The 12,119-nt window shown below is 45.2% G+C and overlaps 1 protein-coding gene across 1 annotated transcript; it reads left to right on the top strand.

Moving 5' to 3' along the window:
* The first annotated feature begins 7,604 nt into the window (after positions 1-7,604).
* Positions 7,605-11,885, top strand: LOC127343990 (cysteine-rich receptor-like protein kinase 15). Its single transcript, XM_051370213.2, has 7 exons — positions 7,605-8,542; positions 8,773-8,901; positions 10,144-10,256; positions 10,355-10,559; positions 10,643-10,880; positions 10,974-11,124; positions 11,240-11,885. The coding sequence occupies exons 1-7, from the start codon at positions 7,693-7,695 to the stop codon at positions 11,606-11,608; spliced, it is 2,055 nt and encodes a 684-aa protein (XP_051226173.1). The 5' UTR covers positions 7,605-7,692; the 3' UTR covers positions 11,609-11,885.
* The last annotated feature ends 234 nt before the right edge of the window (positions 11,886-12,119 follow it).

The following is a 12,119-nucleotide window of genomic DNA, read 5'->3' as shown; positions in this document are numbered from 1 at the left end:
TAACTTGAGGCAAGCTAGGATGGTCAACGAACACATATCTACTACATCCACACCAATGCTATCTTGGTAACAAGTATCTTCTCATGCATACTTTTCTTGTATCCAACCTTATGGTTGCATCTTGGCATGAATTTCTTGATTTGCAAATATTGTGCTTTTTGGCAAAAGTCTTAATGAATCCTCTTTATTGTGAATGTGAGTAATTTGAGATGAGTGCATTTGTTGGGAAGTATACTAAATCATGCTCATGATTCATCCATCCCAACTATGCCTATCTAGCAATTTTATTGCATATCAATTCCTCAAGGCTCACACATGTGCAATATCGATGAAAGTGCAAATTGAGTTATTTGTTGTGGTATCCTTTCTTGTGATACTTGTTGCTCCTCTCAAAGTATCTCAACTATCTTCTTTCCCTTGTTGATATTTGTGATATCTTTGATGTGTTTGTGGTTGAAGTTCATGAATGTACAATAAGATAAAATTGAGCCTTTGGCCATGCTATTAAGCAAAAATTCTTATTGGTATATTGCATGACTTCGTCTTGGATATCATGCTATATTTCTTGCGTATCTATTTTGTGGGTGCATGTTTCTTTGTGGATAAATATCTTTGTGATATTGCCCACTTAGTGAAACTTATACACATAAGAGATGATACATCTCCTTTTGATATTTTATTTATTTATTGCGTGTTGATTGGTCATGCTAAGCAATATAATTCATTGAAGACTATGATGATGCTTTTTGCTCATCCTTGTAATAGTCTTATAATATGCTTTATCATGCCTTTCACATATCCTCTTGGTTGAGCCTTTTATTATCGTGCCTCTTACTTGTTGCTCAACTATTTGTTTGTTGCAAGTGTTAAGCTTATTTTTCTATCTATGATCTATTACAAATGTTTGTGTTTCAAATGAGGGAGTGAGGATTCCATGTTATGCATATTGTATTCAAATACAACATTTTAATTTATGCATGTACCTTGGGGAGCTTCCTCATTTGATTTAGAGCACTATCTTGTGGTGATCATTAGAGTTTGATTCACTTGGTATCTTTTGTTTTTGAATGATATTATGGGAGTGATGATTCCATGTTTGTGCACTTTATACTCCAATGCAAATTGTCTAGTTTTGTGCACAAACCTTGGGGAGCTTCCTCATATTATTTAGAGCAATCTTCTTGATCTTATCATAATATCTATCTTTCTTTTGGTATCCTCTTTGTGGTTCATTTGGTTGCTTGCTTCATTTGTTGAAGCTTCTTGACTTTGTTATCTTTTTGCAATCTTTGATCCTATCTATAGTGTGATTCCTTCCGAATATTCGTCATTGGATATGTGCATTTGATTCCACTCAAATTATGAGAAATGCACACGCTATGGAGGAACTCTCACTATATTGGCCTTCTAAATTTTTCACCCATTTCGGCAATTGGTGCCAATGGGGGAGAAGTTTGGAGGGTTTAAGGGAATTTGGTTATGTCTTTGCTTTGTGCTTAAGCATGTGCCTTTATTGCATTGCATCTTGTTGCTTTGCATAGTTGAATATTTAGAGGAAACTCCACTAGGCTTTGAATGCCAATATATGCAATGAAAGTCAAGATCATTCACACATGCATATATTATGGGGGAGTTTGCTCTATATATTCAACTTATTTGTTACTTAAATTCCTTATATAAACCCTCTCAAAGAGATTGTCATCAATTACCAAAATGGGGGAGATTGAAAGTGCATGGAGCCCCCATGTGTGGTTTTGGTAATTAATGACAATCCCTATGGACTAATGTTTGCATTGAGTTATATTTGTAGGAGTTGTCCATAGGCAATTCTTGAACCATATGTTGGCTTCAAGGTTGCAATAAGAAGAAATTGATGAAGTATATCAAGTGTCAAGTATGTCTTGAAGATGAAGATGAAGTGTGCCCTCAAGTTACTTCAAGACATCAACATGATGAAGAATGAAGAATTGAAGTGCAAGTTCAAGATGAGCCAACTCGAAGAGATCATAAGCTTGAAGCTTGCCATGGAGAAATGAAGTGCTAGTTCAAGATGAGCCATCTCGAAGAGATCCTTTGATTGACTCTTGTCATCCATATGGTGATCATGGATATGTGAAGTTGCGCCGAAGAAGAAGCTCTCCCATGGTGGTTTATGGGGGAGCAATCTACAAGACTTCGTCTAGAAAGCACAAGCAAGAAGAAATTGATGAAGTATATCAAGTGTCAAGTATGTCTTGAAGATGAAGATGAAGTGTGCCCTCAAGTTACTTCAAGACATCAACATGATGAAGAATGAAGAATTGAAGTGCAAGTTCAAGATGAGCCAACTCGAAGAGATCATAAGCTTGAAGCTTGCCATGGAGAAATGAAGTGCTAGTTCAAGATGAGCCATCTCGAAGAGATCCTTTGATTGACTCTTGTCATCCATATGGTGATCATGGATATGTGAAGTTGCGCCGAAGAAGAAAGCTCTCCCATGGTGGTTATGGGGGAGCAATCTACAAGACTTCGTCTAGAAAGCACAAGCAAGAAAGGCGTTCCATCTTGTTGCGGTCAAGATCGTCATCATCGAGCTCAAGTGGAATGCGCAAGTTTAAGGTTTGCTCTTGATAGGGTTTCTTTCTCACCGGTCTCATAGTGTAGTTGGAGACCGGTTTATAGTTTAGTTGCCGTACTATCAAGAGGGCTCTCGAGTGAGTAACTCGATCGTATCATTCGGAGAGAGCTCAAACCTTTGCATCCTTGCATCATCTTTCTTGGTTGTTATTTGGATCTTATCCATGTGATGTTTTAGAGCTTGTGCTTATTCTCATGACAAGCTCTAGTTCATCGAAAACGGATTTCGTATAGATCACTTGTTGCGTTTTCGAGTTTGGTTCATCATCATCTTTCTTGGTTGTTATTTGGATCTTATCCATATGGTGATGTAGAGCTTGTGGTTACTTCCATAGCAAGCTCTAGTTCATCGAAAACGGATTCCGCATGAATCACTTGTTGCGTTTTCGATATTGGAGTTTTTCTGCTTCTCGTATTGAGAGGTTTCACTCTAAAATACATAGAAAAACCTACCCCACTTGTTCTTAAGCTTTTCACTCTTTGTTGGGTAGCTCTTGTCATACCCTTTACAACAAAATTGGTTTCACCTAAATCCGAGTTTCCTAACTCAACTTGTTGCATTTTCGAGGTTGGAGGTTTTACCGGTATGTCTTTTTAGACAGGTCAAACCTTTCGTCTTTTATTTCTATCCTACCTTACTGTACTATGATGGTTCCCTGCATGATCTTGTAGAGCTTGTTACTAGCTTCAAACGAGCCCAAGATCATCAAAATCGGAGTCCGGATGCAAAAGTTCTTAAAGTTTTCGTATCGGGTGTTTGGGCAAAAACTGGGGGCCGGAACTGCCGCGGGAGCACCCCAGCACTGCCGGTGGCGCAAGGCCTGCACTGCCGGCCACCCCGGCACTGCCGGTGGAAAATGGCCAGCACTGCCGGCCACCTCGGCACTGCCGGTGGCACAAGGCCGGCACCGCCGCCTGTCGCGATTTTTGCCCCAACGGGCAGAAACTGAGGCCCCTATTTAAGGCCTTCTTCCTCCTCTTTCTCCCCACTTCTTCTTCCTCCTTTGGCTCTCCACCATTGCTGACCTTGAGAGCTTTCCACATCCCTCTACTCCTCCAATGATTCTTGAATCCATTTGAGGGAAAAGGAAGAGGAGATCTAGATCTACATTTCTACCAATCAAATCCATCTCTTTGTGAGTGGAACTCTCTAGATCTTGATCTTGGTGTTCTTTGTGAATTCCTTTGTTCTTCCTCTCTTATTCCCCCAATAGCTTTTGTAGCTTTGTTGGAATTTGAGAGAGAAGGACTTGAGCATCTTTATGGTGTTCTTGCCATTGCATTTGGTGCATCGGTTTGAGTTCTCCACGGTGATTCGTGGTGGTGAAAGCAAGTAGGTTGTTACTCTTGGGTTCTTGGAACCCTAGACGGATTCTAGGCCTTTGTGGCGATTTGTTGGGAGCCTCCAATTAAGTTGTGGATGTGTGCCCCAATCTTTGTGTAAGGCCCGGTTTCCGCCTCGAAGGAAATCCCTTAGTGGAACCGTGACCTAGGCCTTTGTGGCGAGGGTCACCGGAGATTTAGGTGAGGCGCCTTCGTGGCGTTCGGTGTGTGGTGTGAGTACCGCATCTTGGGGTGAGGCCTTTGTGGCGTTGGTGTGCATCGAGCAACCACACCTCAAGGTGAGCCTCTTGTGGCGTTCGGGAGCACTAAGCAACCGCACCTCTCCACCGGAGATTAGCACTCGCAAGAGTGTGAACTCCGGGATAAATCATCGTCTCCCGCGTGCCTCGGTTATCTCTATACCCGAGCTCTTTACTTATGCACTTTACCTTGTGATAGCCATCGTGCTTGAAGTTATATATATCTTGCTATCACATACTTGCTTGCATTGCTTAGAATAAGTTGTTGGTGCACATAGGTGAACAATAGTATATAGGCTTTGGGCTTGACAAAGTAAACGCTAGTTTTATTCCGCATTTGTTAAGCCCATCTCGTAAAAGTTTTAAATCGCCTATTCACCCCCCCTCTAGGCGACATCCGTGTCCTTTCAATGGGATGGCTTAAGTTGGGGCCGAGTGGGCGCTAGAGGATTCGGGGGAGGGTTTTTGATTAGATATGATGAACTTCCGGATGGTTTCCTCAAGGACTCAGCCAAAGGCAAAGGTAGAAGAAGAAACACACAAGGAAGAACTCTGCTCTAGATCTTTCTCTTCATTGATCTCCACAGGATACAGGTTTGTGCATACAAGGTTTCTCTCTATTCATCGATCGTCCCGTGTATGGGTGTCCCCCTCTCCTTATATAGGGGAGAGGGTGGCTTACAGAGCAAGAAACCCTAATGGCATCTTTGACTAGACAAACTACTTTACAAAGTTACTTTAATCATAGATGACGCCGGGATCTTCTTTAATCAGGGAGGCTGACGTCCTCCGGCTTCTTTCAGCGTCATCTTCCTCTTTGGCGACAGGGCTTCGTTTAAAGCTACTTTGCTTAGCTCATCTTTGTCCTCTAGCTCTGAAGAGAATCTTTGACCAGTCTTGCCGACATGCTCTTCTTACCGGTAGCCCGGTGTCTTCTTTACCCGGTTCCGGTATACCCCTCCTGGGGATACCGACTTAGCTTTACTTAGCCAAACACTTAACTTTGAGCTCCGGTATAAACATTAAACCGATATCTTGATGGCTCAAACCATCCGATTTGGTATGCCTTTGGCATACCGGGGGTCATCCCCCCAATAGTAGCATACCTGCATAAATACTGAACAACGAGCTATCTTTCCATCATTATTGCAGAACAAAACATTGATCATAGGACTAGCCAACAAAGAATATATGTAAAAGCAAACAATTGTACAGAAAGTTATGAGAGCAAAAGAGAAGGAATTTTACATTGATTTACTTTATGCATTGCCAACTAACAGCAAATTATTATTCATCTGCAATAAAGATTTTGAAAAAAAAACCCAGTAAATGTATGATTCAGGAGTCAAAACATAATGTATGCTGGTTACCCTACACCGAAATATTATTTATTAGCAATGGATGGATGCAGGCCAAGAGGGTTAGTGAATAAAATTAGTAATCATCCTTTCCGGCTAAGTTTGGACTTACAATATGAAAGCTGACGCATAGCTGGGAAGGCATATACGACCCTGATACAAGTTCCTTTCGATATCGCTCACACTATCACAGTTTTATCCATGGAGCATGAAGCTATGTAGTGGTTATTATATGAAAAATCAAAATCTGTAGCAGTTAGAATATGAAACTCACAAGATGCTTGAACATAAAAGAATAGACAGGGAAGTGCAGCTTAAATTGATTAAAGCTCATTTATGTTCAAAAAATCCAAACAACATCATAAGTTCTTTTAGGTATTACAACCCCTTTTAGCTGGCACATTGTTACAAAACTCTATATACTCAACACTAGACAATGTCCAAGTGTACAACATTGAAGTTATTATTTGTCATGGAAACCACCACATGATTGCTAAACAGGATGACAACAATAGGACGGCCGTTTTGGACTTAACTTGTGCAGGGCAGTGGCACCCTATCCCATCAGAGTTTAAACATCAGGTTTGACACTTTAGTGTCTCATAAAGACGGGGTATTCTTTTATCGCGGGGCGATGTTTTTGTGGATAGAGAGGCACCTGTGATGACTTCGTAGATCTCAAAACTCACCGGTTAGTTTTCTTGGACTCAGTCTCTCGGAGATGCTCACAGGGTAAGATGTGCGTCCATGTGCATTCATAGGGTTCAGTGTAAGGTGAACTGTGATTCGCTAAAAAAAAGTCTGTCGTGGTGCATAAATTTCCTTGCTTTTTTCAGAAACCTACTAATTTTGTTTTGGAAGAGCGTAGAAGAAGTCGTCTTGGAATATTGATTATGAGCGTATGTGCAGAAAGATAAAAACAGAGAGCATTATTGGAGTATGCATCGAGTAGGATTTTTGTTGGAGAAAGGACGAAGTCAAGCAGAAGTCAAGCTGTACAAATGAAATCAAGTGCGCACGACTAATTGCTCTCTTCTCCCCTCTACTGTTCAGGGCGGCTAGAGAGGCGAAATTTCTGCCGGCGCTGGTTCTGGCGGCTCCTCTTCCCCGAGGGCCTCGGGCTCTCTGGTGGGAGGGGGGTCTCCGGTTCCAGCGCTCGGCTGTGTATAGCTGTAGTCTAGGTGCCGACTTCGTAGCTAGGTTTTCGGGCGCTCATCGTTGTACTCCGGTGACTTCGACGACGCCGCCGAATAAGAGACCTCCAGATCCCCTTCCGATGCAGTTGTTCCCCCTAATGTCGGAGCTTGATCTGGGAGGTATGGTGTGTCCGGGTGGTGGCGTCGATGTGGCGGCGGCGCTGCCACTGTGGTCTTTTGTTCTCCCCATCCCGTCTCTGTTCCGTCGGTGCTCGCTCTGGCGCTGGCAGGGTAGATGGGGGAGACTTGTACAGGAGTGGAGGCTGCCGGTTACGGCAACCTCGGCAGGAGGGCGCGCGGCCCAGCACAGGGAACAAGGCCAGCGGCAGGCGGAGCTGCTGCTTCTTCCCCGAGGATTTCGGCTGGTTGAGGCGGTAGTTCTGAGGTCCAGCAGTGCACCGGGGTTCTTCCCGGCCGACGTGCCACAAAGAGGAGGGCTTGGCCGTCGTCAGCGGCGAGCTACTTATTCGGTTCAGAAAGCATGTGATGCGATGATGTGCAGCTGGATCCGGGTCAGAGGGAGCTCTGTTTCTTCTTCCTCCGGCGGGTGCTTCGGCAACAGACGGCGGAGAACGGCAGGCCACAGTTTGGTTCAGCTCAGGAAATCCAGGGGCCATTTTGTAATTTTCTCTTTTTTGGGGTTTCCTTTGCTATTGTGCTGGGCTACGTGCCCTTTCTGGTTCTGTCTAGAGGTCTCGTGTAGTCGCGTGTGTGTATCTTGTGTACACCTGTACCCCCTTTGCAACTAATATATGAAACGCGGTACCTTATCAAAAAAGTCAAGCTGTACAGTGAGACGCTGTAGCTCAACCACTCGATCGAGTGTCCCACGTTAGCTCCCCACCCAGCTGGGCAGCTTCGGCTAATAGTAGCCCGAGTGAGCAGTGACTAGTGAGAGCAGCACCGCTATTCGCGAGATCCTCGGAACTAGCCATCGCCATGCCGACATCGCCATGCCTGGTGCTTCTCCTCCTCACGGCCAGCTTCGCAGCTTCCCAAGCGGGGATACACTGCGGGTCGAAAGAGGCGGCATCCCCTGCTGCTTCTTCTCCCTCCCCATCACCTGCCACCAACGGTACCATGTTCGCCGACAACCTCCGGACGCTCCTCTTCGCCCTCCCCGACGCCGCGGCGCCCACGGGGTTCGCTTCCCTGTCCAACGGCACCGGCCGCAACCGCGTCTTCGTCCGCGGCATCTGCCGCGGCGACTCCTCGGAATCACAGTGCCTCGCTGACCTGCGGTCCGGGACCATCGACCTCATCGCCAGCTGCACCGCCGCTAGCCGCCGCGCGACGGGGTTCTACGACAAGTGCATCGTCACCTACGCCGACATCAACGCCTCGACGGCCGGCTTCAGCTTCGAGGAGGATGAGCTGAGCGAGATTCTCTACGACGGCCGCAGAGTGGCCGACCCGGACAACTACGAGAAGACGTACTACGCGCTGATGAAGCGGCTGGTGGCGCGGGCTGCTAGCGGCAACGGCTCTGCGTCGGCGAGGACGAGCATGTTCGCTACCGGGGAGGCGGAGTACAACCGCAGCATCCCTAACGGAACCATGTACGGGCTGGTGCAGTGCATGAGGGACCTCAGCGCCTCCGAGTGCGGGCGGTGCCTGCAGGCGGCGGTGCCGCAGCTGCCGACGTGCTGCTCGGGGTATCAGGGAGGGGTCGTGCGAAGCTTCAACTGCCACCTGCGGATTCAATTGTACACTTACTACGACCTGGCGCTCGACGCGCCTCCGGGCGCCGCTGCACCGTCGCCGCCCTTGTCCGACGAACAAAGACACCGTGAGTGGCTTAGTCGGACTGCGGCCTCCACTAAATAATTTCCTAACTTTTCGGCCTTCACTAGATGCACCGGCCGAGAAAAGTCTGACTGAACATTCTAACTTTGACTAACTTTTCCTGACAATCAGCGATTTCTAGTCGTGGCTCTCACGACGGCAGCTGGGTGCCTGTGCAGTGATCGACGTGACCGGTGCTAACGGTGCTAATTAAAATTGCTTCAAAACATGCAGGAAAGAGGAGATCAGAGCACATCATCCTTGCAGTCGCACTTGCAGTTGGAGCACTGCTCGTCCTAGTAGTCGCGCTTGTTTTTGTTCGTCAACGGAGGAGAAGGATCGAGGCGCACAAGGAGCAAAGTGGTAAATGCTCCTTTATTTATTCCCAAAACATGTTTGATCAATGTCAGACCAAATATACAAGAAAATATTAAATGCATACAATATGAAATACAAATTTCATGATAGTCCTAATAATATTGATTCAACAATGTTATTGGCGTTCTTTTTTTCTTCTTCTATATACTTAGCCAAATATCACAAAATTTGACAGCATAACTTGCATGTAACATATTTTGAAAAATATCAAGGAAGGACAATTTCCAGTAACTGCTCAAAGCAATAACTGTACCCACCATCATAACCAAGCTATTAATGGCCTCCTGGGCATCTTCGTAGTCCACTCATCTTTGTTTTAAACGTGACTGATACTCCGGAAAAAAATACTCTAGTACATCACATATTCAGTTGCTATGCTTCGTACGCCACACCTTATATACTTTTGATTTTCATGCGGATAGGTGGTTGAGATTAGAACTTGCTTCTTCAATTATGAGGATAATATGGTCTTTATAGGTGGTGGAACTTTTTTTGTGTGTTGCGCTAATTAGTTAGCTCTTGTATCGCTAGATGCCCAAATCAGTTCGACCTTCTTGCTCATGTCTGCCACCAACTGAAAACCATCCGAGAGAGAGGGGGAAAGAAAAGAAGAGACATAGGCTATTGATGCTGCTAAGTGATTAATCGGACTAAACTACATGGTTGTTTTAGTGCCAAATGGCCTTAGATTTTTACATATCAAAGTCACGTTTTTGCTACCCTTTCAATATTTCCATTCAATGGCTGTTGAACTTTTAGTTTGATTTTTATTTAGACTAAAAAATGATTGAAGAAAACATAAAAAGGAAAAAAATTGAAAAAAAAAAGAGAATGTACTTTAAGTATGCTTAAATGAATATAGGATGGTTGGATTATATTAAACCTGAAAAAAATATAAATAAAATGCATGGACATGGTTTATGACTACCTGAATAAAGTTAAAACACTAATCCAGAAGGTCACATTTACACGACACTAAACTTGCACTTTGCGGTAGCAAGAAGGAGCTAACTAGCTAAAGACAACATAATTTAAGGGTTGAAAGACTAACTTTCTTTCAACCATTAAGTTTTGCTGTCTTTTGAAACCGTAATCTTTTGCCTTTGCCTAGAAATTAGTAAGAGAATAAAACTATTCTCAAGTTTATGTGTTTCCCTCAAGAGTCAACTATTCTATATTTTTCCTTAAAAAAAATTCTATAGTTGAATTGCATGTTCCTAATTGCAGATAATGCAGCCGATGGCTTGGACTGTTTTAGTCTGCAAGTGTTAAAAGCTGCGACATCTAATTTTTCTATACAAAATAAACTCGGAGAGGGAGGATTCGGAGAAGTTTTTAAGGTACATATTGCTTCACTGTCTATGTTATGAGTGGACTTTTTCGAATACAAATAATACGGTGAATTGATTTAGCTGAGAGCAAACTTGCTTTTACACAGGGCGAATTGCAGGGTGGAAAGGAAATAGCGGTGAAAAGGTTGTCAGAGAACTCCGCGCAAGGGTTCAATGAGCTGAAAAACGAGCTAGTGTTAGCCAACAGACTTAGGCACAGGAATCTGGTGCAGCTTCTGGGCGTTTGCTTCCAAGAGAAACTGCTGGTGTACGAATATATGCCTCAAGGGAGCCTAGACTCGATCCTTTTTGGTAATTCACACATATACATTAATACACAACGAATTTGTATGTTGTGCTCTTGTTAATCTGAGAGGAAGTGTTGTCTGTACCAGATCCTGAGAAGGCACATCAACTGGACTGGACGAGAAGGACCACGATCATCTCTGGGATTGCCCGAGGCCTGCTATATCTCCACGAGGAGTCTCCTCTGAAGATCATACACCGAGACCTGAAGCCAAGCAACGTCTTGCTGGACCTGGACATGAACCCCAAGATCTCAGACTTTGGTCTGTCTAGGGCTTTCGGTGGAGATCAATCGATCGACATAACGAAACGGCCTGTCGGTACGCTGTAAGTTCGAATGATTCATCCGGTAAAATCAACTAATTTAAACAAAATTTGATTGGATCGCTGACGACCCAAAGTGTGAACCATTTCCTGCAGTGGGTACATGTCTCCGGAGTACGCTTACTGTGGCCAAGTCTCTGCCAAGTCGGACATGTATAGCTTCGGTGTCATAGTTCTAGAAATTATAACTGGTCGGAGGAACAACAGGTCACTCGAAGACGCTGCCTCAAGATCTCTGCTCAGCTACGTAAGATATCTGCACACCTGCCTAACCTCGGTACCGTTGTACCAAGTTCTCAATACTTATTATGAATTAGAGGGAGTAGCTTATTCAGTTCAGGATACTCCGTGTCGATCTGCAGGTATGGGAGATGTGGAGCACAGGGTCCGTGGAAGAGCTGGTGGATCCTTCCCTGGGCGGACGTTACCCTGAGAGCGAGGCGCTCTACTGCGTGCAGATCGGGCTACTGTGCGTCCAGGAGAATCCGAGCGCTAGGCCGGATGCGTCGGAGGTGGTCCTCATGCTCAACACCCACTCCACGTCTACGGCTTTGCCGGCTCCCTCGAGGCCGGCCTTCTGCTTCTCACAACCTGGTGTTGTTGCCTTGGCCGGAGGGAACCCGACGTCCAGTTACCCGAGCACCTTGGATGGGACGACAAGTAGCGGCCAGCTGCCTACCCCCGGTTTCTCGGAAAACGACGTGACAATCTCCGAGCTCCAGCCTAGGTAGGACGAGGAGCTACATAGCAGACATCTGTTCCACACATGTTCCCATGACAATGCGAATACCTAATAACGTCGTCACTTGTTACTGAACATCCTACAGTGTGAAGCGTACGTAAATACATGTGCTGTATTGAAAACTTGGGACTATACAAAGGATTTTAGCAGTAAATCATGTAAAAACTAGAGACTGGATTGTAACCGTGAATCCAAAACGATGCCGTGGGATCGAGTTCACTATATCGAGGACCACAAAGGCCGGTACAACAGTACACCATTTCCTAGTTGCATCTACAACAAGCATCGGATAGCTAGCTAGGACAAACATGAGGTCAGGTAGTAGTTAGGAACTTAGAATACATGAAGGTCGCATCCACTACAGGAATGGGCCGATATGCCGAGGCCCGGAAACCCTCGGCGTAGCCAGTTTTGGCAGTCGGCGTAGGCTACGCCAAGGGCAGCCCTCGGCATAGCTCCTCGGCGACTACCTCCCTCGGCAGAGCCACTATTGCCGTTGG

This window comes from Lolium perenne, chromosome 3 (assembly GCF_019359855.2).
Source record: "Lolium perenne isolate Kyuss_39 chromosome 3, Kyuss_2.0, whole genome shotgun sequence".
Taxonomy (NCBI): Eukaryota; Viridiplantae; Streptophyta; class Magnoliopsida; order Poales; family Poaceae; genus Lolium; species Lolium perenne.
Note: the sequence above shows the minus strand (reverse complement) of the source record. Positions and strands in the feature narration are given on the sequence as shown.

Coding starts and splice junctions, on each gene's coding strand:
- LOC127343990 (XM_051370213.2), top strand. CDS start 7,693: ATGCCGACATCGCCATGCCTGGTGCTTCTCCTCCTCACGGCCAGCTTC. Junction 8,902..10,143: donor GGCGCACAAGGAGCAAAGTG/GTAAATGCTCCT, acceptor TCCTAATTGCAG/ATAATGCAGCCGATGGCTTG. Junction 10,881..10,973: donor AAACGGCCTGTCGGTACGCT/GTAAGTTCGAAT, acceptor CATTTCCTGCAG/TGGGTACATGTCTCCGGAGT.